This window comes from Diabrotica virgifera, chromosome 8, assembly GCF_917563875.1.
Source record: "Diabrotica virgifera virgifera chromosome 8, PGI_DIABVI_V3a".
Classification (NCBI taxonomy): Eukaryota; Metazoa; Arthropoda; class Insecta; order Coleoptera; family Chrysomelidae; genus Diabrotica; species Diabrotica virgifera.
In genome coordinates, this window is record NC_065450.1 from 108,805,678 (window position 1) to 108,832,561 (window position 26,884).

At 29.4% G+C, this 26,884-nt stretch overlaps 1 protein-coding gene across 1 annotated transcript; it reads right to left on the bottom strand.

The window, feature by feature from the left end:
- Positions 1–2,930: 2,930 nt before the first annotated feature.
- Positions 2,931–4,031, bottom strand: LOC126890234 (uncharacterized). Its single transcript, XM_050659088.1, has one exon. It carries the CDS (start codon positions 4,029–4,031, stop codon positions 2,931–2,933), a length of 1,101 nt encoding a protein of 366 aa, XP_050515045.1.
- Between the last annotated feature and the right edge of the window lie 22,853 nt (positions 4,032–26,884).

Sequence of the window (26,884 nt, forward strand, 5' to 3'; positions counted from 1 at the left end):
TAAAGATTCGTCTTTATCAATCCTACCTAATGTTTCTAGTTTATTTTCCATTGTCACTGCAACATTTTTACGTTTTGTTACCATTACGTAGACAAAGCAAACACAATCTGAAGCACGATTACATTACAGAACGGAAGTGATTAATAGGCTGTACTACACACAATACAAGAATTTTTAAATAGTCACGTCTTTTTTAAACAATGCTAAGACAGTTTGACATAAATAAAGAAAAAGGAATACAGACAGGTGTCTGTTCTTTCCGATAAGCTGAGACGGTCGCTCTGGCTGCCGCCGTGTGCATGAATCATTTTTACTATTGTACTTGTGTGTTCAAATTACATACACAAATACACATTATCTCTGAAATATTATTTGGCCTACATACATTTTTATTTGATAAAATTGTTAAATTGTTTATTTGTTAAATTTTTGTCTGATGAAAATCGGTCCGGGTTAGCCGGACTTCCGGGTTATCGGGGGCCGACTTATCGGGGTTCCACTGTATATATATAGATTTGAAAAGTTAGTACATTTACGAATTTGAAGTTGTAAAAAATGTGAAAATTAGCACAAAATTATTAAAAACGTTTAGATTTAGTGTCAAAACGGCGTTATCAATTCGCAAAATATTATTTAAATGCGTACAAACATAAAAAATAATTAAAAAATTATCGAAAATTAATGTAAGTCAAAAAAATATATACCAAAATTAGTGGAAATGTCGTAGAATATAATATTCGTTGTATAAATATAAATGATAGACAATAAAAGTATTTAACAAAAAATATGACGCAATATGATGCAACACGTGATACTCAAAATGCTGCGTAGTTAGATACGCAGAAAAATATTAAAAATGATACGTAGTAATACCAAATTTAAAATTCAACCCCTATACTAGACCAAATATGCAAAACAAAAGATACTACTGTTGTGATGATAATTTAAACATTTGAAGTTAATTAATACCACAAAATTAATTTCCTTACGTAAAAATATTGAAAAAATAGTATAAAAAAGTTACAAATTGATCAGATTTTAGAACACAACACTAAAAAGTTAGAATAAAACTCACGTATTGGTTGAAGAAGTGGTCCTGGTTTGCACCATGTGATTTCCGATCGCAGTCCCTGGAATCTTCCACCATCCATCAGCTACCGGTGCCTGCGGCCCTTACGCTCAACTAGGCGCGAAATCTCCCTCGTAGGCCCATACGCTTCTCCAAGGGGTCGTCTGTCCGGCATTTCATGCTTTCAGGGTTCTACTTGGCTTCGGATCGTCAGGAAACAGCGTTTTCACCAGCGGGAACCAGAAACCGGCATCTCTAGGTCGTGGGTTCAACCAAACCACGTTATGGGCGCCATGTCATCTGGGGGTGTAAAAATATGGCTTGTAATTGTAGAGAAGCCTACCTCCAAGATGCTCTCCATTCCTGTAGTCGTAGGAAAGGTTGTGCTGTGTCCTAGGTGAGAGGTTAGTGTTTCCTCTCGTAGGATGCCTTTCTAGGCGTATCTTTTATAGCGTTTTGCTTCAATCTAGCACCCTGAAAGGCAAGAGGGCTCTAGGTGGTTGAATAATTAAACAGCACAGTTGAATGGATGAAAAACAGCAGCACAGGATCTCAAACACGAGGCATTTCGCCTGTGAAACGGCCAAAGGCCGATGTGGAGGCCGAAGCCCCAGCTCGTAGGAGCGCTCGTTACGACGAAGGTTAGGCGAAGTAAGAGAGAGAATTAGAAAATTCACTTTAATTTATACCCTCCGAAGTATTAAAATAAGACGCAATAAAATTAGCAAAGCAAAAACCGACCAATCAGGAAGCTTCCTGGCTGGTGGGCGGAGGCTAGGAAAAATCAAACGCGGAGATATACGCGACTTGATGACACTATCTTGCTTAAATTCTGAATTTCAGATGTTTGTTCTTTATTTTCAATCAGTTTTTCCAATAGTTTTTGTATTGTGTCAACTTGAACATCTGATGTGGGTTCACTATCACTCTCTGTCAGTTCTTCTAAATATTGATTCTCAAAATATAAATTTTCATCTTCATCTAGATAAATTTTTGATAATTCTTCTGTTAAGGTTATCCACACTTTTCTAGATTTATTTCTTTTCTTGATAGAGTTTTTTATTCTTGCATATACCTGTGTTTTGCACACTTCTTTGTGCAAATTCGCTGGCTGAAACTCATCTGGTAATAAAAAGGTTTTTCCATCTGGTGTGCCAATTGAAGTTATACACATCATATTTGTTTTTCCGTCTTGTGTTCCTACCATTTTAAAGTCAAACCTTAACTTTTCCATTTTTGAGTGTACTTAAGCAAAATTGTTGTTTTGTAATATGTTACTTTTTACACCACTATAGACTGGGACTTGGGACTTTTGACTTTTTTTAAACTAAATTGATGTTGCTCTGAAAATACAAAGTTTATTAATTTTACAATATTTACAAACTTAAAATTATACTACCTGAAAATACAAAGAAACAACAATTTAAGCTAATTATTCTACGTTCAAAAATTCTTAATCATTTATGACATTAAGTAATTTTAAGAAAGTTTATTCATGACATTTTGCCACTGTCACTTCACTTTATCTTGCTACTTGGCTAGTGTCTCAGCTACTTGCTTCAAACTTAAATTAAAGAGAATCTCGACAGCAGATATTGTATGTCGGGATTCCTCTTTACATATATATAAGAAGGGGTTGAAGTTATTGGGTATGCAGCTGATTGAAAGCCAAGTGATACTCTGTTCAACAAATCATTTGTTGATCGACTGTCATTAAGGTTAAATATCAAATGTTGCTATTTTATGTGAGAAAATAATTAGTTCCATGTCACTAATGTCACAGAGGCTTATTTAATTGAAGTTTACTATACCGGTTGTCTCTTACTTTTGTAATTTATTATTATATTTTATGTTATGTTAGTTATTTATTTAGGATGTGTGTTGATTTATGCTGTTTTTCCAGATTTAGTAAATAAGCGTAAATCTCACTCAGATGCTCGACATCTGATTTCTTATTTATCAAGTAATCAGTTTGGGTGATAAATGCCATCTCAAGGTAGAGTCTTTTGTTGAGGTTATTTTCCATTGCAAGGATCTTTGTTTCATTATAGTTGATTATATGTTGTTCGTCATGTACGTGTTTTGCAAGGGAGCATCTATCAGGGTATAGTCTACTGTCACTTTTATGTGATGCAATACGGCCTTTAAGATGTCTATTTGTCTGTCCAATGTATTGTTTGTTGCAACTTGCACAAGGAATACAATAGACGATATTCGATAACTGGTCTGTAGGTGTTTTGTCTTTGATCTTAGTGAAAATGGAACCGACTGTTAGAACTGTGTAATTGGCTATTTTTATATTCTCGTCGACTGATTTAAAAATTCGTGTAAGTTTCGGTGTTAGGTCTTGTATGAACGGTAATTTAAAGTATTTACGTGGGGTTAATATAGCGTTGGTTGTGTCTATTGTGGGATTAATCTTTTGTGGTATGTGAACAGGGTTGGTTTGTGTCCCGGGTAATGTATCATTAGTTGTGTTAAATAGTAGTTTAGTAAGTAGTGTGTTTGGGTATGAGTTGTCTAGGAAGAGCTGACGAATGAGTTTTAAGTTTTTATTATGGAACGACTGATCTGAAATTTGTAAGATTCTATTTTTCATTTGTTTTATAAGATTAATTTTTGTATTGTACTTATGATATGACCAGTAGTTAATATATCTTCCTGAGCTAATGGGTTTTCTGTACCAATCTGTTATTATTACGTTGTTATTGCTGCGTATTAGTTTGGTGTCGAGGAATGGGACTGATTGGTGTTTGTCTTCTGTTTCCACTGTAAATTGGATATGTGGGTCGAAATCGTTAAAGATGTATAAAAGTTCATTTATCATAGCTTTTGGTAGGGCTAAGATTATATCGTCGACATATTTCTTTAGGAAGGTTTTTCTGAATGGAAGAACAGGTATGACTGTATCTAAAAGGTCGTCCATAACATATGAGGCCAGAATAGAACTCTGTTCTTCCATTCAGAATAACCTTCCTAAAGAAATATGTCGACGATATAATCTTAGCCCTACCAAAAGATATGATAAATGAACTTTTATACATCTTTAACGATTTCGACCCACATATCCAATTTACAGTGGAAACAGAAGACAAACACCAACCAGTCCCATTCCTCGACACCAAACTAATACGCAGCAATAACAACGTAATAATAACAGATTGGTACAGGAAACCCATTAGCTCCGGAAGATATATTAACTACTGGTCATATCATAAGCACAATACAAAAATCAATCTTATAAAACAAATGAAAAATAGAATCTTACAAATTTCAGATCAGTCGTTCCATAATAAAATCTTAAAACTCATTCGTCAGCTCTTCCTAGACAACTCATACCCAAACACACTACTTACTAAACTACTATTTAACAAAAACTAATGATACATTACCCGGGACACAAACCAACCCTGTTCACATACCACAAAACATTAATCCCACAATAGACACAACCGACGCTATATTAACCCCACGTAAATACTTTAAATTACCGTTCGTACAAGACCTAACACCGAAACTACACGAATTTTTAAATCAGTCGACGAGAATATAAAAATAGCCAATTACACAGTTCTAACAATCGGTTCCATTTTCACTAAGATCAAAGACAAAACACCTACAGACCAGTTATCGAATATCGTCTATTGTATTCCTTGTGCAAGTTGCAACAAACAATACATTGGACAGACAAATAGACATCTTAAAGGCCGTATTGCATCACATAAAAGTGACAGTAGACTATACCCTGATAGATGCTCCCTTGCAAAACACGTACATGACGAACAACATATAATCAACTATAATGAAACAAAGATCCTTGCAATGGAAAATAACCTCAACAAAAGACTCTTCCTTGAGATTGCATTTATCACCCAAACTGATTACTTGATAAATAAGAAATCAGATGTCGAGCATCTGAGTGAGATTTACGCTTATTTACTAAATCTGGAAAAACAGCATAAATCAACACACATCCTAAATAAATAACTAACATAACATAAAATATAATAATAAATTACAAAACTAAGAGACAACCGGTATAGTAAACTTCAATTAAATAAGCCTCTGTGACATTAGTGACATGGAACTAATTATTTTCTCACATAAAATAGCAACATTCGATATTTGATATTCTGGTACTTGTGATAGTAAAGTATACAATATTTATAATAATTCAATGGATATAGTATCAACTAAAGCTGTAACCCACACGGTCTCATACTACAAAGTACTTGATGTTGAAGATCATTGCCACTAACCTCAATCAAGTAAGACATAATTAACAAAGAAATTGTATTATAAAAAAATGTACCATGTTTAAATATTTGTAGCTCTCATCTGATGATGACAATGAAAATTGTCGAAATATAATGATTTGTTGAACAGAGTATCACTTGGCTTTCAATCAGCTGCATACCCAATAACTTCAACCCCTTCTTGCCTACCAGATCAGCTGTTACCTTAGAGGATATATATATATATATATATATATATATATATATATATATATATATATATATATATATATATATATATGGATTCCGACTTTAGGAAGCCAAAAACGCTATATCGCACCGGTCATACGAAGCCCGACACCTCCTTACGAAGCCCGGATTCGGGCTTCGTAATTCTTTAATGTTATTTCCCCAAAAAACGTACTTTACACCATCTCTCGATATTTTAACCAAGCTCAGAACATGTGAATACTCTTGGGCTTCATATATATTCGGACAAATTTTAGAAATGTACCATAGGTAGCTCTGAAATCATGATTAACAATACGAAGCCCGGGCTGCTTATGCCTGGAATTATTATCAAAACATACACTCGTAGTTCATGGTATCTACCACCAGTTTGCGCTGCGAAAAGAAGTATATACTCTGTAGAAGTTCAGCAGCGTTAGGAAGCCCACATTGAGCTACCGATTATAAGAAGCCCTGAAGTTTGGCAACGTTTTTGCATATTCCTCAAAGTACTATTAGCTTGTAAACATTTTTATTATTACCTGGCAATGCACATTTTTTGTATTTTTGGGTCGTTCATCGTCATTAATCTTGTGTACTAAGACTCCCGAGAACAGATTATGGTAATTCTTAGCATTACCTGTACACAGTAAGATACCGACAGAAAAAAGATTCAAAAATTGAATCGCAAAAGAATTATTTATTTTAATTGATACAATTAATACAAATTAATACTTTGTATTACTAATTTACTATTTTAGTTTGTAATAAGCCACATAATTTGCTACCAAATAGGAAATTAATATGACAAATTAAATTATTGTTTTTTTTTTATTTAAAAAAGGTTAATGCCTCGACAACTAATGGCCATTGGCATGGTAGGTACGGTAATTTTTAACAGTTAGGTACCTAGTGTAATGTGTAGTGTGTGTGTGTGTTGAGTAAGTGTCTTGTTACTTTGCAAAGTTGACGTCATTGTCTTTGCAAAGAGACGCTAACTGTATCCGAACGTCTGCGGTTCCTCCGGTGAGTACCGATCCCACAAGGACAGAAACTATTTTCATTTATTAATTTATAATAAATGAAACATTTCTGACTCTGGTGAGATTCGAACTCACAACCATTCGGATTTTTCGATCCAAAGGTAGGCGCTCTTACCACTCAGTCAAGGACGGAGTTAAAGTTATTATTATTAAATATTACTTTATAAAATTAAAAATAGTCATTCTTATGAATTATGCGTATTATTCTCATTCTGATACGATGAACACTTGTTTGATGGGTCTGAGCCACACAATTGAGGGTTAGGCCACTGTTTCATTCGTATTTTTAGTATTTGTCAAGGCAACAATACATTATGTAGTGCCATATTGCCAAATATAGAGCTAGATTGTGTAGACCACTGTTGAACCATATATCCAATTTTTCTGCTTTTATTGATGTATTAATCTAAAAATGCTCAATTTGTGGACTGTGCCACTGTTGCTCTGTGCGCCTCATTTAATACAAATACAAAATATTTAATACAATAATGCATATAGATTTTCCCTTCGGAAAAAATCAAACAATATAGATGTTTTTTAATTTCATTAAGGGAATGGGCACGTAGTTTCGGCTGAAATGCTACTCAAATGGAATTCATTTTTTTTTTTCGAATTCTGAGAAAACTAATAATTATTTTTGAAAATTTTAAACTCAGAATAAGAGATTACGTTATTAGCGAGGGCCGAAAGTCCCTGAGAACTTCTATAATGTTTATTTTAATAAGTTACAGGGCTAAAAACTAAAAGAAAATTTAGTGTGACTTTTAATTTCAAAATATCTCATTCAAAATAAACTTTTTATTTATTGTAAGAGACTTTCGGCCCTCGGTAATAATTTGGTCTTTCATTTTGCGTTTAAATTTTTCAAAAATATTTATTGTTTTTTTTTTCAGGATTTGAAAAAAAAATGAACACAATGTCCGTGGTAATATTTTCCAAATCTTTGTCAGTAGTAAATAGAATATTGCCAGCATATTGTCAGTCAGACAGTGACAATTTTAAATATTTGACCTGGCATTGGGAATATTTTCAGTTGTTGATTAAATAATATTGATAATGTGTTTAATAAATACTTGATTTAAGACGTGAACTTAATAAAAAGTTATTTATTGTTTATTATTTATGGAAGATCCAAAGCAGAGAATACACCAGGATATATTCAGTGATCCAAGTATTGTGTTGTTACAGATGTTCAAAATTGTAAGCGTTTCATAGTAACAATATATTATTAAAAAATCACTTTATCACTTTTCCTCTTTTCTCGATTGATTATTAGCTTTTGTTGTACAGTAGATAAATTATTACTGAATACATAGGTAGTGAAAAAATTATCAGTAGTAATTGCACAAGAGCTCTGAAATTATCGAATTTTTCCCGAGTGACACTTTGACAGTATTAATTTCACGACCCGAAGGGAGTGAGTGAAATTACGTCAAGTGGCACGAGGGAAACAATTCGATAATAATTTCAGAGATCGAGCTGCAATTTGCTGCGATTATTTCATGAATAAAACTGTTTAAAACCAAAATTTTATTGTAATTTATTTATGTAAGTACAAATTAGTACAATTAAACACACAGTTGTTATAAATATTTGACGATTGAAAGTCATCACTTTTATAAGTTTTAAAACAGTAATTGTCATTAATGTCACTGAATGTATTTTTTCACAGCAACGAAGGGCAACTGACGTAATATACTTGACGATGGGATATTATCAAAAATGATCAATTTAATTTGTATTTCTGTAGCTTTCTATTGGTCGGAAATATGAAATAATCATATTAATTAACTGAATTAACAATTAAGGCAATTAATTATACTAGTAAAAGTTATCCAAGAACATTCAAAAGCCATCTTTACAGTTAATGATGAAGTTGTCAAGTAAAGTTTACATATCCATACCAGTGACAATTTTACTACACGTAATTTGCGGTTTAAAGACAGAAAGAGTGGGGATAGCCTTAAAATATTTGCGAATTATGTACCGATGGCCCTAAGAAATGTTTAATAAACAACATATTAAAAAGTTCTACTCTAGAAGTGGGCACTTAATTTTTTATTAAACAAATGAACTGCGAAATTAGATGTTTCTTTAAATAACCCCGAAAATATAAATTTTAGAAAAAAACTGACTTGACTTGAAAAATTCAGACTATTGAAAAAAACCTAAATATAAGATTAACATTTTTATAAAATTAAATCTGTAGCTTCTATAATTTTTTATTTATAACGCTAAAGTCACCCTTCTCACAAACATTGGCGCACTGTAAACTAGCGAAGTGCACGGCTGAGTTATTTCAGTGTATTTCTCTAATTAAAGGATCAAATAAAATTTTACAAATTGGACAAGAAAGAAGGAAATTAAGAGAAGGAACAAGAAAGAATAGCTTAATTGGAAAGAAGAACAATTAAGCTATCTTATGGTTATAATAAAAAGAAATAAAATGTATGGGCATAAGTACGGTGTGGGCTGAATTTTGTTTAAACATTATTTAAAAATGTGTAACTAATAAAATTTTTCTTATAAAGCTCTCAAATTTGCACAACTTACCTTTCAAACATCTTACTAACCAATGTTTCATTCAAAAAAATGCCAAAAATTTAATTCAAATGATATGACGCAAAAATGCAATTTTTAAAACTTTTACGTAAGTTTTAAGGAAAAACGTAGTTTACAGAATTACCAGCACTTTAAAACGGTATTACTCAAGTTTGAAAAGATTTTTTACAATTTTATAGGTGATTTTTTAAAGCATTTGATGTATTTTTAAAATTTACTCAATAATTTTATTTTAGAAATGAAACTATGAAACTATGAATGAAACTATTCCTTTTTGACAAAAATTAAGAAAGATAACAAAAATGTACCTAATACAAAAACCGAAAATTACCAACTAAAAAATTGTTTATAAAAAGTGATCAAAAATGTTTTCTCTAAAACTTACCTAAAATATATTTAATAATAAGCTTGAACAATAATAAATTTTCAACAAAAAAATATTTTTAGCTCTTAAACATTATGTCTGCGTAACTTCGAATCTATTAATAACTTTTTTATTACCAGTTTTACGAAAAAAGTTATTCTTTATAAAATACTCTGCATCGTATATTATGATCTCAGATGCAACCATCAAATATCAAATTTTATTAATTTTACATACGAGGTTTTACATACGATTTTACATTTTGACATACGAGGTATGTAAAGAAATATGAATTTCACTCAAGAGTAAAGTACCTTTAGATTTCACAATATCGAAAATTGTTATTAAAAAAAGTTGGTTGGAATTACAAAATATGTTTCACTGTTTAATTACATTCTTCTAAATGAGATATTGTGAACTATAAAGGTATGGTATGTTTAACAGTAAATGGTCGAGTTCAATTAGTTACCACTATAAACATCCTGGAATAACCGATAATAGTATAAAAGGTCCGGTTTCAGGTAAAATTTAAATATGTTTTCTGGTACAATTTCTTTGCTTTATTATGGGATTACCGTCTAGTCAGTGTTAATTGTCAAAAGACCAACTCTGTCTACCTCGGTTGCTTATCGCTCCGGGTGGGTCTTAACAATGGGCCAGGTCAGATAAATTTAATAATATTTACGACCGCACTAATTGAACTCAACCATTTACTGTTGAACAAACCATACTGAACTGTTAAGCAAAAGTCATATTTGTTTGATATCTGATGGTTGTTTTTTGGACTTTAGACCAGAATAGAGTATTTTATGAAGAATAACTTTTTTTCGTAAAATTAATAATAAAATAGTTGAAATAATTGAAATAAAATAATGATGATGGGTATCCGTAATTTGAGAAAACATTGAATTTTTTTTTTCAATTATAATGATGTAATTATAATAAAACATAGTTTTTAATTCCCAACAACTTTTTATAATACCCATATTTTGATATTCTGGAATATAAAGGTACTTTACTCTTTAACAAAATTCGTATTTTTGACATACCTCGTATAAAATTGATAAAACTTGATATCTGATGATTGGGTTTTAGATTTTAGACTATGCAGAGCAATTTATGAATAATAAACTTTTTTTCGTAAAATTTGTAATAAAAATGTTTCAAATATGGTTCCTTGCTACGCAGACATAGTGTAGAAGAGCTTCTTTATAAGCATTTTCAAATTGTAATGCCATATTCGGATTCAGCATAATCAAAAACAAAATAGAAACAAAATTCAACGATATTTTTAAAATTATTTTAAATTATATAATTTAACATGATTGTTTGGAATTAAGAACTATATTCTGATATGCAATTTCATCCTTCTAATGGAAAAAAAAAATTTTGAAAATTTTTCTAATTAACATTACTTTTAGTTTTTTATTTCAATTATAATACATATAGATATTTGTATAATAAGGGAGGAAAGTGCTTCTTTTCCTCCCGAAAATGAAGTTTACTGCCCGACGCTTAGCGGAGGGCAGTAATCATTCAAGGGAGGAAAAGGCACTTTACTCCCATGTTATACATATGGTTTTTCCACCTTCCTCAAATAGCAAGTCATTTTTTCATTTTTACTTAATTTATTTGTGTAACTAACCAACAAAATTTATTAGAACTAAAACTAATAAGTGCGTACAATATAACTGTCAACTGTCAAATATAAGTCAAAATAAAAATGTAAACATTGTTAAATCAAAATAACAATTTACAGTTTTTTACCATTCTGTGAAATACAGAGTGTTTTATAAATAAACGTTAAAATGTATACAAACTTACGTAATAGAAAATAGATATTGTACAGGGCGTCAATAAGTTATATTTTTATGAATGAAATACCATGATGTCACTTTTACTTTTCTTCCCTAGGGAGGAAAAGTACAACTTTGCTCCCTACAATCAGGTCCGGAAAAGTATACTTTCGGTAGAGGTAGGTGGAAAACTCTTTTATTATTCATTTTACAAAAAACAGTTATTCTTTATAAAATGTTCTACAGGGTCTAAAACCTAAAATACAACCGTCTAATATCAAATTTTGTCAATTTTATACGAGATATATAAAAAAAAATATGAATTTTCCCAAGAGTACTTAAATAATATACCCTTATTTTTCACAATATTGAAAATTGTGCTTATGTAAAGTTGTTTAGAACTAAAAACCATAATTAACCCGCCAGTGGTCGCTATATGAGATTTTCTCTCACGGTTTCAGAAAATTGCACAGAATTTTTTTTCTGGGAAATTATAAGATCTGTAGTTCCTTCTAGTCTCCTAACTATCCTCCCTCGACAATCTAATAGAATCGTCCGCTTAGATAGTGACTCAGTTGACCTAATATCACCCAATTGTTGAGTCAGCGCGCTTCAAGTGAGACATTCTCTCATCAAGCGACCACCCGCGTTACGAACTGTACATAAAAATTAATTTTATTTTGGCACTTAAAACCTAAAATAATGTAAAAAAAATTGTAATTGTCATCAATCAATTTTTCCAGAGCATTCTTGTTATATTTGTGTGCTGTGTCGTAAATTATCAAGATACGGAGATTGATTAATATTGGTTTAATTCCGATTATTTCTTTTTATTTTATTATATTATTATCTATATTATGTTACATTTTTTTTTCTTATTATTAGTTAAGAAAAAAAGTTTAAAAACTGTTTTAAAAACTTTATTTTGTAAAAAAAGGTAAAATTTGGATATGTGAGAGAAAATCTCACGCGCGACCACTCGCGAAACAATCTACCTAGCGACCAATGCCGGGTCGCTAGGTTGGGAATCTATCTTTGGTGGGGAAATAAGCCACAATTAAATTGAAAAAATAATTTTATTCGCGTTTGGACGCCCAAATCGGATGTCGTTGTCAAAATATAAAATATTACTAATATTTACTCGGTAATATTTTGTATTTTGACAATGACATCCGATTTGGGCGTCGAAACGTTAATAAAATTATTTTTTCAATTTAATTGTGGCTTATTTCCGAATCAAAATAATTATAAAAATGCCACAAGAAAATAGCTTCAGAACAACACTAAAAACCATCTTCCAATATTCCATCCTTCTCATTGAAATATTCTGAACTATAAAGGTACTTTATTCTTGATCGAAATTTATCTTTTTTGACATACCTCGTATAAAATTAATCAAAATTGATATAAGATGGTTGTATTTAAGGTCTTTGGCCATGCAGAACTTTTTACAAAGGATAACTTTTTTTTCGTATAATTAATAATAGACCAGTAAGGATTTGTTTTTAGATGGATGTGAGAGGTGGCATTCAGATTTTTGCGGATAAAGTTAGGTGATAACTTCGTTATTAATAATTGATTAATGCTCCGTCTCAAATATGCCCGGAACATTAATAAAAAAAATAAAATATTTAAAAATTTCAAAAAATTACGTTTTTTTTTCTAATTTTTTTGCTTATAACTTTAAAACGATTCATTCTGGAACAAAGTCGTATAGGAATAAAACAAAGGTAATTAAATTTTCTATCAGATGCGATTGGTTAAAAGTCTCTTAATTAATCACCCTTGCTGCAAAATAGCAATAAATATAAAATAAGGGGGCAAAACAAGCCTGTTATTATTCAATTATTTTCCATCACTTAGGTTACACTTGGAACCTTCCTAATTCGCTTAGAAAATTTTTGTAATGTGCTAAAACCGTACACCAAATTTCATTAAAATTGACTTACTAGATTTTGAATAATAATTTTGCAATCTAACCTTTTTTTAAAAAATTAAACTTTTTTAAAATCTTGCACAACAAAAACTAGTGTATACAAAGATTTGTCAATTTTTTTACATATAAAGAAGCACTCCACCTATCTAATGCACTTTACATAATTAAAATCGGATTGTTTAAGCAGCCTCAGCAATGTTTTAAAGTTATAAACAATTTTTTGGCTTATAAACAAATTAGTCCTGTGGCCAGGAGGGGGTGCTGCGGGCTCCTTTATTTAGATGCACTTACCCAAGATTTTTATGTATTTTTTGACCCGTGGAACACGATTTTTTTTTGGGTAACAGTTGATCCGGATATCAATAAAATTGTTATAAACAAACAACTTGAGGAATTACATAACATCGATTTTTCGCAAAATAAAACACTTTTTTATATTTCTTGGGTAAGTCTAAGCAAAAAATGTTCTTACAAATTTTTTCGTAGGATGCATAGTTTTCGAGATAAACGCAGTGGAACTTTCAAAAAATCGAAAAAGTGCAATTTTTGAACGCGAATAACTTTTGATTAAAAAATAAAATAGCAATTCTGCTGACAGAATTTGAAAGTATAAATCAAATTATACCGGTTTTAATTATTTGCATTGCTAAAAATTAATTTTTTATTATTAAACAAAGCTATTTGTTTATAAGCCAAAAAATTATTTATAAGTTTAAAACATTGCTGAGGCCCCTTAAATAATCCGATTTTAATTCTGTAAAGTGTATTAGATAGGTAAAGCACCTCTTTATATGTAAAAAAATTAGATAACTTCTAAATGGTCTACTTTTTGTTCAGAAAGATTTTAAAAAATTTGAACTTTTTTAAAAACATTTAAATTGCAAATTTATTATGCAAAATCTATTAGGTCGATTTTAATGAAATTTGGTACACAGTTTAAGTATGTTACAAAGAATTTCCTAAGCGAATTACTAAGGTTCTAAGTACCACCGAAGTGGTTAAAAACATTGAATAACAACAGGCATATTTTGCCCCCTTATTTTGTATTTATTGCTATATTGCAGAAAAGGTAATAAGTTAAGACATTTTTGACCAGTCGGATATCATACAAAATTCAATTATCTTTATTTTATTTCTCTACGACTTTGTTTCAAAACGAATCGTTTTAAAGTTATAAGCAAAGAAACAGAAAAAAATCGACGTTTTTCGAATTTTTAAATATTTTATTTTTTTTATTAATGTTCCGGCCATATTTGAGAAGGAGCATAAGTAAATTATTATTAACGAAGTTATCACCTTACTTTATCTGCAAAAATTCGAATGCCACCTTTCACATCCAAAAATAGACGTTTTTTCACAAATCCTTACTGGTCTATAATAAAATAGTTATCATAATTGAAATAACTGAAAATAATGTTGTATATCCATAATTAAAAAAATTCAACTTTTTTTTAATTAGAAAGATGAAGTGGAACATTAGAATATAGTTCTTAATTCCAAACAACTTTTCATTACAACAATTTTTAATATTTTGAATAATAAAGCTACTTTACTCTTGAGCAAAATTCATATTTTTTGACATAATATCTCGTATACGGCTTAAAAAAAATGAACTGATGGTTCTATTTTTAATTTAGACCATGCACAACTTTTCACGTTGACGAACAGAACGTCTATAGTCGTCTAATTTCCATTGATGTAATGTGACACAACGTCTATATACGTTGAATTTTTCCCTATTCTACTTTGCAAAATACATATAGTGTCACAACACTTGCTTATACATTTGACGCAGTGTCCGACAACGTGTTAATTGGACACACTGTACAAAACAATTATTGTTATTGTTTAAACAAATAATAATCAATTAGCGGCAAAATCTGTGAGTAGAACTTTTTTACTTTAACATGTATATAAACTAACAAAAAAAGTTTTAGAAAAAGATAATCTTGTTTGAATTGCTCCGAAACAATGCATCTTTTCGTTCTATCTTGACTCTTCTAAAATGCTTCGTATAGATTGCTGAATAGAATTGGGCTTCTTATAACAGGCAATATGACGACTTATATACACATATAAGGATCTCGTAGAACAGTCGTATTATTTAAACGTAAATTAAAACATGGCAACATCGTCGGGCTTCGTATAATGCGTAATCCATATACACTGTGAACGCGTTTATACGAGTGGTTATATATATACGAGAGTTTATACGTTATATATATATATATATATATATATATATATATATATATATATATATATATATATATATATATTTGTACAAATATTTTCGACCGTACTGTGTTAAATAGTGATTTTTTGAATAACGGCAATTCGGTCAGATGAAATAAAACTCTATTTGTTCTAGGTCTCAATATTTCGTCACTATTTGGTGACTTCTTATTCAAGTTCTGAATACCAGTCTTACACTAACTCATTACGTACCATCGATTACATTTTATAGTCAATTTAAAATACTTTAAGTCCTTTTTCATTTGTCTACTATTACCTTTCCACCTTAAAATTTCGCAAATACTTTCTCTTGTTTACTTTGACGTATTCACTAAAAAATGTTTCAATATTAGACACCATTCTATTAACATAAAATATATTGCAGTTACCATAACTCCCAAATATATGTCAAAATAACATCAGTCATTTCTCAAGTCAATGTTCAATATAATATGTTAAACGAATTTAAATTATCACTCTTATAGTTGTAAGTAATGAAATGTTTTGTCTTTTGTCCATATCTAATCTTAATAAATTTACAGTTTTCTCCTGAAGAAGTCACCAAATAGTGACGAAATATTGAGACCTAGAACAAATAGAGTTTTATTTCATCTGACCGAATTGCCGTTATTCAAAAAATCACTATATATATATATATATATATATATATATATATATATATATATATATATATATATATTGTCATGATTTTAAATAGCTATTATGATTTTTTAAGATACTCAAACCATAGAATAGTTAAAATAATAGATAATTTAGTAATTTTAGTAAAGCCCAAAGTATATGGATAATTTTTTTTTATTATTGCCACTTTTGAGGGGTATCGTTGATTGGAAGGTTGAGAAGAATGAGAATTATAAAAAGAACTAAAGTTATGAGAGCACGTAGTAATAATTAAATAGTTATGAGATGGTTTTATTTAAGTGTATAAAGGTAGAATTACATAAGAAATTAAAATAGGTAATCCTATATCAAAGATGATTTTTCAATGACATATAAATTAGAAATTAGTAACTAGAACATATAATAATTTGAATTTTGAGTTTTACCAGAGAATTACTTCTATTTGTATCATACAATAGCCTTATTTGTTCGTAAGAATCATCAAAAGGTTCCATTTTTCCAAAAGTCACTTCGAAAGGAACTTCATTAAGGTGATACGTCTTGCATCACTTAGCTGCATCTATGGATTTGTGAAATTATGTTGAAATAGACATCAATCTAAAATTTGAGAACAATAGTTAGTTCAATATTAATAGTATTAGTATAAATTTTAACAAAAAAAATGTGGAAAATAGTTCAATAGAATCATAGCTTTGACAAGTGTCGAAACTCTAGGTCAAATTAACGTATAAGAATGAGATTTTGAGGAAATGGCTTATGCATATTCAATTGCTGATTTATTTTGTGTAAATTGAAAGTTATTTCAATCCTTTGTATGTAGCAATTGTGTAAATATTTCAATTTTAATATGTGAGTGTAAGTGTTAAAGAAACTAAAAATGAAGTGTCGGACGTTGAAGTGAACCCTAATAGAACTTTAATAAGGGCACCTAGCAAGAAGGACATTATATCAAAATGAACTAGAAAGTTTAATCTATTCAAATCCCAGATTAGATTATACCCAAAGATTAGGATAGAATCACAATTTGGGTTCATATTTCCAAAATTTTCATCAAAATTATCATTTTGATGAAATGTCAAATTTATAGGAATTTTCTGATTGGTGAATTCAAATTTTCATAGCAAGGATTATTATTAATAATTAATGTCCATTGGCTGTGAAGGGACGCCAAGCCAAAAAGAATCCATTTTGAAGAGAGTTTTGCAGACCTTTGAACAGGCAACACCTTGTTATAAGTAGCTCCGCAAATTTTTGAGAAAAATGCGGTAAATCGTAAAAATTTAAATTAAAAGAGTTTTATTCTACTAACCTGTATAAATAATCTTCATGGTGAAGAAAAAATTTTTAAAAATGACCCTCAACTTTATAAGAAAAGTGAAAAAGTATTCTGATGCGGGTATCTACCATATTTAGAACATTGTTCCAGTGAAGGAGAAGGAGTTGGTTTCATCTTGGATCCGAAGAGACTTCATAGCAGTTTGGTTTATCTTCATATTACATCGTGAAAAGTTGTACTGAACAGTTTCTATTTTTAATTGATCATGATCGAAAGTCAATGTTTTTCTTTTTCTAGCTTTAGTATAACAAATTTTGAATATTCAAGATAATTTTGGGTTATCTTCGACTTAATTTTTTGTCAAATACTCTTATTTTTTTCATAGTTAAATTCATTGCATCGTATTTCTTTATTCAGACTTTCGACTAGATAACCTAAAATAAATAATTTAGCGTTAGATAGATCAGCAAATATTTCAAGTTGATATCATATTGATCTGATCTACATTATTGTATAATTACCTTGTATTTTTGATGTTGCATAACAAAGCCTTTATTTTTCAATATATTTCCAAATTTGTGTAAAATATTCGACAGTCTTTTGTTATTTATCCACCATTTCATAGCTTTATTTTTGTGTCGTTTGTTTAGTTGATATTTCAGAAATCTTTTTCTCACACCTCCACAGATAGGAGATTTCATGCAGGATTTACATTATAACTGAGCTAGTAAGGTAAGTGATTAATAGATGGCGCCGGGCAAAATCAATATTAAAATCAATTATTAAATCAATATTTTAAAATTAAAATAAACTAATATAAAATAAATACAAATCAGTATATTTTAAAAAAATATAATAAATAAAAATAAATAAACATAATTCTATAATAATTCTATAATTAAATTAAAATTAATAAATAAAAATAATTCTATAATAAAAATATAATTAAATTAAATAAAATAAAATAATTAATAATAAAATTATAAATAAATAAATAAAATAAATTAACATATATTTTTATATATGATAATTGGCTCAACCAACGTGGGACGATAAGATAAATATAGGGCAAAATAGTCACATATTAAATAATCAATATTAAAATTTTGAGTCTGAGATATTATACAAAATGGCAGATGGACGTAGATCTGTTTCTAAGACGACACAGGAAGGAGAGGAACAGAAAGAAGAAAAATCCGAGCTTGAAAGATTCATGGAATTAATATTGACAAAGATAGAAGAAAATAATAATAAAATAGAAAGAAAATTAATTCACTTAGATGAAAACAACAAGAAAATGGGAACTAAATTAGAGGGAAATAGTAAATCAATAGAACAAAAATTAGAAGAAAATAGTCGAAAAACAGAAGAAAATAATAAATCATTAGAGCAGAAATTAGAAGAAAATAGTCAAAAAGTAGAACAAAAATTAGTAGAAAATAGTCAAAAAGTAGAAGACAAGTTAGAAGAAAATAACAGAAAAGCAGAAGAAAATAGTCAGAGGCTGGAAAAGAAACTTGATGAGAACATTAAAAGAATAGAAGAACAAATGGAACAGAGAATAAACAAAAGTATTGGAGAAGTGAAAATGTTGTACGGAGAGATCATGAATAAACATGAAAATTTAGAAACTAAATTAACTGTTGAAAATCAGGAGATAAAAACACAAATACAACAGCATAAAGAAAGAATAAATATAGTAGAAGAAGATATAGAAAAGGAAGCAGAGTGGACAAACAGAAGATTCATCATGGTAGATGAAAACATAAATCAAATCAAGAAAGATCAGAAAACATCCAAGGAAAAGGAGGATCAATTGGAGAATAAATTAAAGTTTGAAGTAAAAGAAGTTAAACAAGAGATAGAAAAGATGGAGAAGAAGATTAGGAATACAACAAAAGGAACAATAGTCCATACTATAGAAACATCGGAGAACAGAATTTATTTTAATGGGGACTATAAATCTCAACATCCAGTACCATTTATTCGTATACTCACAACCAAATATTTGCAATACAATGACTTCGACGAATTTCGTGAAGTCATTAGAAATCAGCTGAAGGGTGAAGCGTTGATTTGGTATACGAATGTGGAGAATGAGATCCAAGATTTTGATGGTTTTAAAGTGAAGTTTTTGGAATTTTTCTGGGGACAGTCCAGACAACAAGTTGTGAGAGCAGAATTGTTTGGAGGAAGATATAACTCCAACTCTAGAACAAGCGTGCATCTGTATGCTATGAGATTATATAGTGCTGCCCAGTATCTGGATGGAAAACTCACAGAGAAGGAACTGGTGAACCACATAATAGTCCATTTTGAAAGTCAGATAGAGAATATCCGACTAAATTTCCATTTTACCGACTTCAACATGCTCTGCAATTTTCTTATTGAAAAGGAAAAAGCTTTTCAAAGTTATAGAAGCAGAAATAATAATAATGGCAATTTTCAAAATTTTATTGATAGTAATAATTACAATGACAACAGATATGATAATAATAATAACAATAATCAAACTTGGAATAATAAAAATAACAATAATAATAACAATAACTATAACAATCAAAACAGAAGTCAAAATAATAGATCAAATTATAATTATAATAATAATAGAAATAACAATGGACGTGGAGGTTATAATAATTATAACCAAAATAATAATAATAATAGGGGATATAATAATTACAGAGATAATAATTATAGAAATAATGGTGATAGAAATAACTCTAATGGTAATAATAATTTTTACAATAATAATGATAATAATGGTGATAGCAGACGATCACCAAGACGAGACATGGGTAATTCGAGTTCGAATCAGCCTTCCAACCAAAATAGTAGAAATAGTGATAATAGGGCACAATTTAATGTAAATAATGTAGTCATGGATGGTGAAATTTCTGATCAACCATCAACGTCATCAGGTGTTCAAATGGAGTCATTTGAACAGAATTTTGTAGATCGCACCTGCTAGGCAATATAGCAACCAAACTGTACGAGCATCATAGGGAATTTTTGGACATGGGAGCTAATGTTGTATCGAAAAAGTTCAGGGGATTAATTTTTATTAAAGTTCAATTTTGTGGTAAATATTTTAAAGTTTTATTGGATACAGGGTCAGAGATTTCCTTAATTAGTCAAGATGTCATTAAAAATTTGAATTTAGAAGATTCATGTTTTAAAATTCTTAAGTTAAGTTTAGTAGGTGCAAATAATAAAACGATTACACATGTTAATAAAAGTATTGTTGGTCATATTAAATTAATTAAAAAAAATTATATTCTACAACTGATTGTCATTGATAAGATGAAATATGATATTATGATTGGATCGGATATGTTAGACAAAATGGGTATGGTAATCAATTATGAGAAAGGTTTGGTACAAGTAGAGGAGGAGTATGTGAAATTTGAGGAAGAATTATGTCCAGAAAAGGGCAAGGAATTGATGAATATGAGGAGAATGTATATGGAGGATAATGAAATATTTAATGAATTAAGTCCAGAAAAGGGCAATGAATTGATAAATAATGATTATATTGATATTAATAATGTATTATATGAAGATGTTGATGATGATATGTGTAAAAGTAGTATGGATATAATGGAGGAGGAAGTAATATGTAAGAAAGAGTGGATAGGAGAAGTGAAGAAAATATTATTAAAGTATGAAGGACTCATAAATGAGGAAAATAGATTTGCTAGTGATTATGTTCAGAAAATAGAAGTTAGAAATATCCAAGATTTTAGACCGAAAACATATCCGATACCATATAGATACCGAAGTGAGGTAAATAGAGAAGTAGAAAAGATGTTAGAAAATGGAATAATAGAAAAATGTAATTCAAGAATAATAAATCCAATTGTTGTAGTCAAAAAGAGCAGTGGAGAATTAAGACTTTGTCTAGATGCAAGAAATTTAAATAATCACACCATACCGCAATACGAAGCACCTGCTACAACGGAAACTATTTTCGGGAGAATAACGGGGGCAAAATATTATAGCAAAGTAGATTTGAGACATAGTTTTTTGTTAATTCCTTTAGCCCATGAATCCAGAGATTATACAGCTTTCATGATAGATGGTGTTCTGTACAGATTTTGTGTTGTGCCTTATGGTTTGCAAAGTTCATGTAGTGCTTTAGTTCGTGCTCTTCATAATATTTTAGATAAATATGATGATTTTATTCTTCATTATATAGACGATATCCTTATACTTTCAAAAGACGAATTTTCACACCTAAAACATATTGAAATATTATTAAGAGAATTAGATTTAGCGGGTCTTAAAATAAATATAAAGAAATGCCAATTTTTTCAAGATAGTGTTACATTTTTGGGATATAAAATAGATAATTTGGGAGTTTCAATGGATGAGGAGAGAGTAGAAAGAATAAAGGAGTACCCTACTCCTAAAAATATTAAAAATTTGCGTGGTTTTCTTGGTTTGATCAACTATTTTAAAAGGCTTGTGCCTGATTTGAGCCAAAAGATAGTTCCTTTAAATCATTTACTCAAGAAGGGAGTGAAATGGTATTGGGGTAAAGAGCAACAATTAGCGTTTGAAAATATTAAAAATCAATTTTGTCAAAATTTGAAGGTATATCATCCTGATTATAGCTTGCCATTTATTTTACGAACAGATGCATCTATGCATAAGTTATCAGGAGTATTATTGCAATGTCAGAATGAGATAGAAGTACCTATCAGTTTTGTATCTCGTTTAACTAGATCATATGAGCAAGGATATAGTGTTGGGGAATTGGAATTTGCTAGTATTGTATTTTGTGTTAATAAGTTAAGATTTTATTTATTAGGTGGTAAATTCTTTATAGAAACAGATCATTTATCATTGATTAATGTTATGAATAATCGTTTATTGAACAATCGCATACATAGGGGAGCTTTATTACTCCAAGAATATGATTTCAAAATAAAATATATATCAGGTAAACTTAATATAGTAGCCGATGCATTGTCAAGAGACAATGAAATCAGAAATGTCAGTGAAAACAAGGTATATATTGGAATAAACATTATGAATGAAATGGAAGGATTGTTTTCACTCGATACCATTAGACAGGATCAATTGACTTTGAGGGAAAGTGACAAACGACGAACTATAATAATAAATGACTTTTACATCAAGAGAGTAAAACAACAGGAATGTTATGTTGTATCACAAGATTTGGCACAGGAGATTTTGTTGAATCTACATGTCAATAATGGGCATGCAGGTAGTAGGAAAATTTGGTTAATGTTCAGAGAAAATTATATAAGTAAACAGGACAAAACAATAATTAAAAACATTACTAAGCAGTGTGACATATGTCAAAGGAATAAACATCGAAATAGTGTGAACTTTAATACACCTAAAAACATTTTAGCTAGGGAACCATTGGAAATTGTTGCTGTAGATTTTTTAACAGATTTAATACCAACAGAAACAGATGAGAAGCATATTTTTATTATTGTAGATATTTTTTCAAAATTTATTAAATTATATCCAACCAGCAGAACTAATGTAGAGTCAATAAAATCAGCATTTTCAAATTATTTTGAAAATGTAGGTAAACCCAAAACATGCATTGCAGACAATGCAACTTATTTTCAGAGCCACAGATTTAAACAATTTTGCCAACAGAATAATATCCAACTTCAATTTACAAGTATTAGACATCCACAATCAAATCCATCAGAGAGATACATACAAGAAATTATTAAATTTTTAAGAATCTATGTACAAGAACATATAAATTGGTCACAACATTTGACAGTTATTGAAAACAACATGAACTTCTTACCAAATACGCTTACTGAACAAATTCCTTATTATCTGATGACTGGACAACAACCTGATAGACCATGGACTATACAAAATGATGTCACGTATAGACAAGCTATGGACCAAGCCAATAGAAATATACAGCGCAGTGGGGAAAAATATTTAAATAGAATGTCTAAGAAAATGAAGGGTAGGAAAGTTAATTTTGAGCAAGGAGACTTAGTTTTGTTAAGAGCACATAGAATAACCAACTTTAGGGAAAATTTGTGTGCGAAGCTTATGTCAATTTTTGAAGGTCCATATAGGATTCGAAATAATGACGGACAGAATTCCTATGAATTGGAATATATTGATGGAGGAGGATTTAGAGGCATTTTTAATATAAATGATTTGTATAAATATTACTAAGGATAGATTAAAGTTTATAGGATAAGTAATTTTTTTAAATAAATATAATTTATATAATAGTTAAAATTTTAAATGAAAAATTTAAATTTTACTTAAGAAAAATATCAATTTTTCATTTAGGGCAATTGTCATGATTTTAAATAGCTATTATGATTTTTTAAGATACTCAAACCATAGAATAGTTAAAATAATAGATAATTTAGTAATTTTAGTAAAGCCCAAAGTATATGGATATTTTTTTTTATTATTGCCACTTTTGAGGGGTATCGTTGATTGGAAGGTTGAGAAGAATGAGAATTATAAAAAGAACTAAAGTTATGAGAGCACGTAGTAATAATTAAATAGTTATAAGATGGTTTTATTTAAGTGTATAAAGGTAGAATTACATAAGAAATCAAAATAGGTAATCCTATATCAAAGATGATATTTCAATGACATATAAATTAGAAATTAGTAACTAGAACATATAATAATTTGAATTTTGAGTTTTACCAGAGAATTACTTCTATTTGTATCATACAATAGCCTTATTTGTTCGTAAGAATCATCAAAAGGTTCCATTTTTCCAAAAGTCACTTCGAAAGGAACTTCATTAAGGTGATACGTCTTGCATCACTTAGCTGCATCTATGGATTTGTGAAATTATGTTGAAATAGACATCAATCTAAAATTTGAGAACAATAGTTAGTTCAATATTAATAGTATTAGTATAAATTTTAACAAAAAAAATGTGGAAAATAGTCCAATAGAATCATAGCTTTGACAAGTGTCGAAACTCTAGGTCAAATTAACGTATAAGAATGAGATTTTGAGGAAATGGCTTATGCATATTCAATTGCTGATTTATTTTGTGTAAATTGAAAGTTATTTCAATCCTTTGTATGTAGTAATTGTGTAAATATTTGAATTTTAATATGTGAGTGTAAGTGTTAAAGAAACTAAAAATGAAGTGTCGGACGTTGAAGTGAACCCTAATAGAACTTTAATAAGGGCACCTAGCAAGAAGGACATTATATCAAAATGAACTAGAAAGTTTAATCTATTCAAATCCCAGATTAGATTATACCCAAAGATTAGGATAGAATCACAATTTGGGTTCATATTTCCAAAATTTTCATCAAAATTATCATTTTGATGAAATGTCAAATTTATAGGAATTTTTTGATTGGTGAATTCAAATTTTCATAGCAAGGATTATTATTAATAATTAATGTCCATTGGCTGTGAAGCGACGCCAAGCCAAAAAGAATCCATTTTGAAGAGAGTTTTGCAGACCTTTGAACAGGCAACACCTTGTTATAAGTAGCTCCGCAAATTTTTGAGAAAAATGCGGTAAATCGTAAAAATTTAAATTAAAAGACTTTTATTCTACTAACCTGTATAAATAATCTTCATGGTGAAGAAAAAATTTTTAAAAATGACCTCAACTTTATAAGAAAAGTGAAAAAGTATTCTGATGCGGGTATCTACCATATTTAGAACATTGTTCCAGTGAAGGAGAAGGAGTTGGTTTCATCTTGGATCCGAAGAGACTTCATAGCAGTTTGGTTTATCTTCATATTACATCGTGAAAGGTTGTACTGAACAGTTTCTATTTTTAATTGATCATGATCGAAAGTCAATGTTTTTCTTTTTCTAGCTTTAGTATAACAAATTTTGAATATTCAAGATAATTTTGGGTTATCTTCGACTTAATTTTTTGTCAAATACTCTTATTTTTTCCTAGTTAAATTCATTGCATCGTATTTCTTTATTCAGACTTTCGACTAGATAACCTAAAATAAATAATTTAGCGTTAGATAGATCAGCAAATATTTCAAGTTGATATCATATTAATCTGATCTACATTATTGTATAATTACCTTGTATTTTTGATGTTGCATAACAAAGCCTTTATTTTTCAATATATTTCCAAATTTGTGTACAATATTCGACAGTCTTTTGTTATTTATCCACCATTTCATAGCTCTATTTTTGTGTCGTTTGTTTAGTTGATATTTCAGAAATCTTTTTCTCACACCTCCACAGATAGGAGATTTCATGCAGGTTTTACATTATAACTGAGCTAGTAAGGTAAGTGATTAATAGATGGCGCCGGGCAAAATCAATATTAAAATCAATTATTAAATCAATATTTTAAAATTAAAATAAACTAATATAAAATAAATACAAATCAGTATATTTTAAAAAAATATAATAAATAAAAATAAATAAACATAATTCTATAATAATTCTATAATTAAATTAAATAAAATAAAATAATTAATAATAAAATTATAAATAAATAAATAAAATAAATTAACATATATTTTTATATATAATAATATATATATATATATATATATATATATATATATATATATATATATATATATATATATATATATATATATATATTTCCGCATTCTCTATTTCATTTGTTTGTTTTCGTACGAGTGGTCGTCCAAACCAGTACCTGTGGATCTTTTGATCACTGAGTGTGTTTCAAAGATCTACATCTTTTGTTTTTTCATAAACATTATCTTACTTACTCTAAAGTAATTAGGGAATTTAAACTTGAGAATGGCATTGTCAGGTTGGGCGTAGATTTACGTTCCTGCTATGTCTAGGTCTCGAATGTTGTTTTTTGATTGGAATGTGTCTGAAGATATTCAACCTCTCATCTTCACCGATGAGCCCATAGAGGTTGAAGAGGGCGAAACACATTTCTAAGAGCTGGTGTTTGGATCTTCGATTCTATTCAAAAAATTTTTCCCAGCCCGAAGTAGTGGATGTGTGAATTGTTCGTAAGGGGATTTTTCCGCATTCTCTATTTCATATACATATATATATATATATATATATATATATATATATATATATATATATATATATATATATATATGTAACTCGTAAAGTTTGGGGACAGTATCGGTTACTTAATGGTGAGTTTGAGGACATTAGTCAAGTTTGGGGACCGTCCTCAAACTTTTTTTTTGGGAAACGGTTAGTTTGAGGACATGTCCCCAAACTGTTGTGCCTATTGACTATTGGTGATTTTGAGGACATATCTGACAATAGTAATGTTTTTAAAGTATGTAAGCTCTCACGGCTGGAAAGTTCATGATGGGTGTTGTTTTTGGGGCTTATAAGTAAAAATTGTAATTGGCTGACGTTTAGTCTGGAACTGCATCACACTTTTTCAAAGTATGGTAAACGTTTATATTACTAATTTAAAAGTTGTTAGGTCATAAATTTTGTGAATTATAAAACATTATTTATATGTTATTTAATTTCACTATGTCCAACCAATATCTTCAGAGCACTAAA

What these genes read in the sequence shown, in the direction of transcription:
- LOC126890234 (XM_050659088.1), bottom strand. Translation starts at nt 4,031, where the DNA reads ATGGAAGAACAGAGTTCTATTCTGGCCTCATATGTTATGGACGACCTT.